At 41.8% G+C, this 3438-nt stretch overlaps 1 protein-coding gene across 1 annotated transcript; it reads right to left on the minus strand.

The window, feature by feature from the left end:
• Window positions 1–393: 393 nt before the first annotated feature.
• Window positions 394–3231, minus strand: LOC149180986 (uncharacterized). The gene has a single exon (XM_089414056.1). It carries the CDS (start codon window positions 3229–3231, stop codon window positions 394–396), a length of 2838 nt encoding a protein of 945 aa, XP_089270182.1.
• Between the last annotated feature and the right edge of the window lie 207 nt (window positions 3232–3438).

Here is a 3438-nt window from a genome sequence, read left to right on the forward strand (position 1 = left end):
TGTGAGAAGTAATTTTATTTCAGATTGTTCATATTAGCAGATCAGAATTTTGTGGATTTTCTACACCAATTGACAAGAATCGTCAGTCAAGCAGATGCTTAATACAACTTGGTTTGTACACAGTACTCAGAAAAAAAAATTACTTCTGCACTGCATTTATTTTGATTCATAAAAGGAGCCAGTCCTATGTTTCCAACAAGGCTTTTGCATATCGACTAAGAGAAGCTATTTAAACAGATTTACAAGAGATGTTACATACCACAGTGCAATAGAAATTTGAAAATAAACATTCAATATTAGCGATCCCTTGCACTTTGTCCTAATAGATAACATACAGCAAAAGCCTTGGGTCTTTGTATTATCTTAATCCTGTGAATAGCATTGCACTACATATCACCCATCAACTATAGGAATTTTCTGGTACTCAACTCTGTCTCTGAATTTCCGAGGAACAACACACCTGCCTCCAAACCTTTGTTGCAGAAAAACAAGCAAAGTAAGGAGGAGTGCTCCGCAAGGAATCACAATATCCCAGGCAATCGAGTAGAAATCCAAGTCCGGATTGGCATAGAAGTAAGAACTGCTATACAGTGGTATATACTGAATAACCCGGTATGCATCATATGCATGTGGAATGGAACGTACCAATGTGATTCCAATATAAAAGTATGGTACCAATATTATATCTTTTATGTCAAAGAAAAAGTTTCCCAGAACTTGTGGTAGCAAAAAACCATCGAGGATGAGGCCTGCATAAGCTCTAAAATCTTGCCAGAGAGCATGCTTAGTATTCTTCTGAAAGAAATGTCTGCTGTTAGAATGTGATGCCCCAGACAAATGAACAATACAAGCTATTAGACCTCCAAACACATATAGAGGCAGACAAATATAGAGAACCTTTCTTTCCCAGAACCATGCAGTCTTCTCACCTGCCACAGCAAGCCTGGCAGTCCAAACTAATTGAAGAAGTCGAAGTTGCAAAAGAAATACTACCATTGTCATTATTCGAACTACAACTTCATTCACTTCTAGCCACCCTCCCCCCAATTGCAAGACATTCTTACCTTTCTGGTTCATGAAAAATGCTTCAAAGTTGAGCAACAAAGGAATCATATGCCCTAAGGTGAGCACAGTGAGCATCAACAGAGAGACAAATGGCAGTACATTTGGATGTCTCCTAACATGCACGAGTTGGATATAGATGACAGCAGCCGTTAGTGAAAGAGAGACAAGTCCCATAATGATCTCCAAATCTTTTCTCCAGATGATTTTTTCTGCTTGATCGGTGTACAAAGTAGTTGATGAAAAATTGATTGGCTTAAAATAGTATGGATCCTCCTGGGTTCTGAGACTTGTAATGCTGCCACTAATATGCTCTTTAGAATGTTGCTCCGGATTTAAGGAAGCATACTTGACCTTTATATGAATTTGACAATCCATATCACCTTCAATGTCCCTCCCCGATGAGCCAACATGGCGACATCCAATCATGCACAACATTCCTGTTAGAGGATTATATATGCCCTCTGCTGATATAGAAGAGAAATATACAAACGATTCATTGGCTTGAGAGGTTTCGTCCCACTTCTGTCGAAAGGGCATCCTAAATTTTAAATTGTAGCTGACATTCAACGGGCCACCCCCATGATTAAATCCATGTGTCGCAACAACTCTGTCTAAGGGGCGAAGCTGCAAATCTCTCTCGTATCTATTTCCAACGGTAAATGGATACGCATAACCCTGCATTCTCCACTTCCCAGAATTCTCAACGGAAACATCAAAACCCAGATCCCCAAAGGAGGACCCATCTGGGTACCTTCTTACCTGATTCTTTACCAAAGACATCTCCCCTTCCGCGAATGTCTTATTACAAACCTTCCTCACCTGGTCAAGTTTCGTATACTTGTACTGCAGAGTGGGCAAATTCATGATAGTTCCCATTACTCGATCGATTCCAGCAGGACCTTTGAATGTAAAATTCTTAAAATACATAGAATCAATATTACCCTTCTGGCTCTGAACATGACCCACAACCATATACCTATCCACAACGGTTAAAGTCGTCAGAAACTGCATTGAAATGCTGATACCACAATCCTCCTCAGAAAGATTCTTCAATACTCTTCCGCCATTTTCAATAAGGCAGGCTACCATACACAATTGACCCTTTTCAGCATCAAATACACCCTCCCCAGTCAACATGATCTCTGGCAAGGTAAACCTCAAGCCTGAATTCCATAGATTGGAGAATCGAAAAAACCCATGCACTTGCCCTTGTGGAGTACATTTCAAATTCTCAATCAACATACTGTTCGGAAGCGATCCTCGATCACTCACATTGAATGGACTACAATCCCTTCCACTGCACTCACGGTTCCACACCAAATCTAGAGGCCTTCTTAACCAGCGCAAATTACAGAGAGTGCCACTTTTCAAGATATCTTTATTGGCATCCAAAACATCAGGGTTCCTGACTGAACAAACCCTTTTGGCATCCTCAACCCTAGTGTACTCATAAAACCCATCATACATTGCATAAATTGATATGGGCTCGAAGGAATTCTCTTTATCTAAGCTCTCTACAGTCCCATTGATCAAACCACTCACAAGGGTGCTCGTTTTGGGATAAGAAAACTTAACAGAAGCCAAGAAAGTCCTAGAAGAACCGTTCAGAAAATACCTCTCACCCAATCCAAGCATACATATCCTTTGCGATGAATTTGAGTAGAAACCCTCCGCAAAAATCACCAACACTCGACCTCTCGACATCCACCGCGGCGGGCGAGCGAACTTGAAATGGGACGGTGGCCTCTGAAAGTGACGATTGATAGCAGCTGCTCCATACCTCTTGCTTTGAACCATTAAACGCCCCTTGAATTGGAAGACGTCTTCCCGCTCGGTTTGCCACAGATCAGAGACGGAAAACGAGACGGAATTCGACCGTGTGAGGTCACTCTGGTTAAAGATCGGATCTCCTCCCTCGTATGAAGCGTGGTAAAAGGTCAATCCGTGGGCTTCTTCGTTGAATAAGCCCCCCTCTTTGTTGACGGCTTTTGGCGCAGGAACGAATTCCTGGCAGTGTTTCGAGTACAATTCATGGTCCAGTGACGCGTTTAGTGGATTCGCTCCGATGGCAGCCAGTAGAATCAAGATCACCCAACCGCAATTTTCGAACAAAATTGCCGAATTTGAACTCCATGAGAGGCCCAAGAATCCTTTAGAACGAGCCATGAGTTCAAATTTGGGGATTAGAGCTTCACAACAATTCCTGTTCTGTAAACTTTTTCTTAGTTCCTTTCCGATGTAGTCGTTTTTATTTGTTTTCTCAGCCAGTACGAAGTCTTATTGAAAACAAATTTTCCCAAGCGAGCGCAAAGTAATTCCACTTCTTTTTCATTCCCACCGAGCAGGAAGTCCTGAATGTATCCTCGATTCCAT

The sequence above is a fragment of the Pinus tabuliformis genome, chromosome 3_2 (genome assembly GCF_031772625.1).
Source record: "Pinus tabuliformis cultivar Carrire ecotype Pingquan chromosome 3_2, CPIR1, whole genome shotgun sequence".
Classification (NCBI taxonomy): domain Eukaryota; kingdom Viridiplantae; phylum Streptophyta; class Pinopsida; order Pinales; family Pinaceae; genus Pinus; species Pinus tabuliformis.

Bases quoted from the DNA above. Each gene is read 5' to 3' on its own strand.
- LOC149180986 (XM_089414056.1), bottom strand. From the start codon at position 3,231: ATGGCTCGTTCTAAAGGATTCTTGGGCCTCTCATGGAGTTCAAATTCG.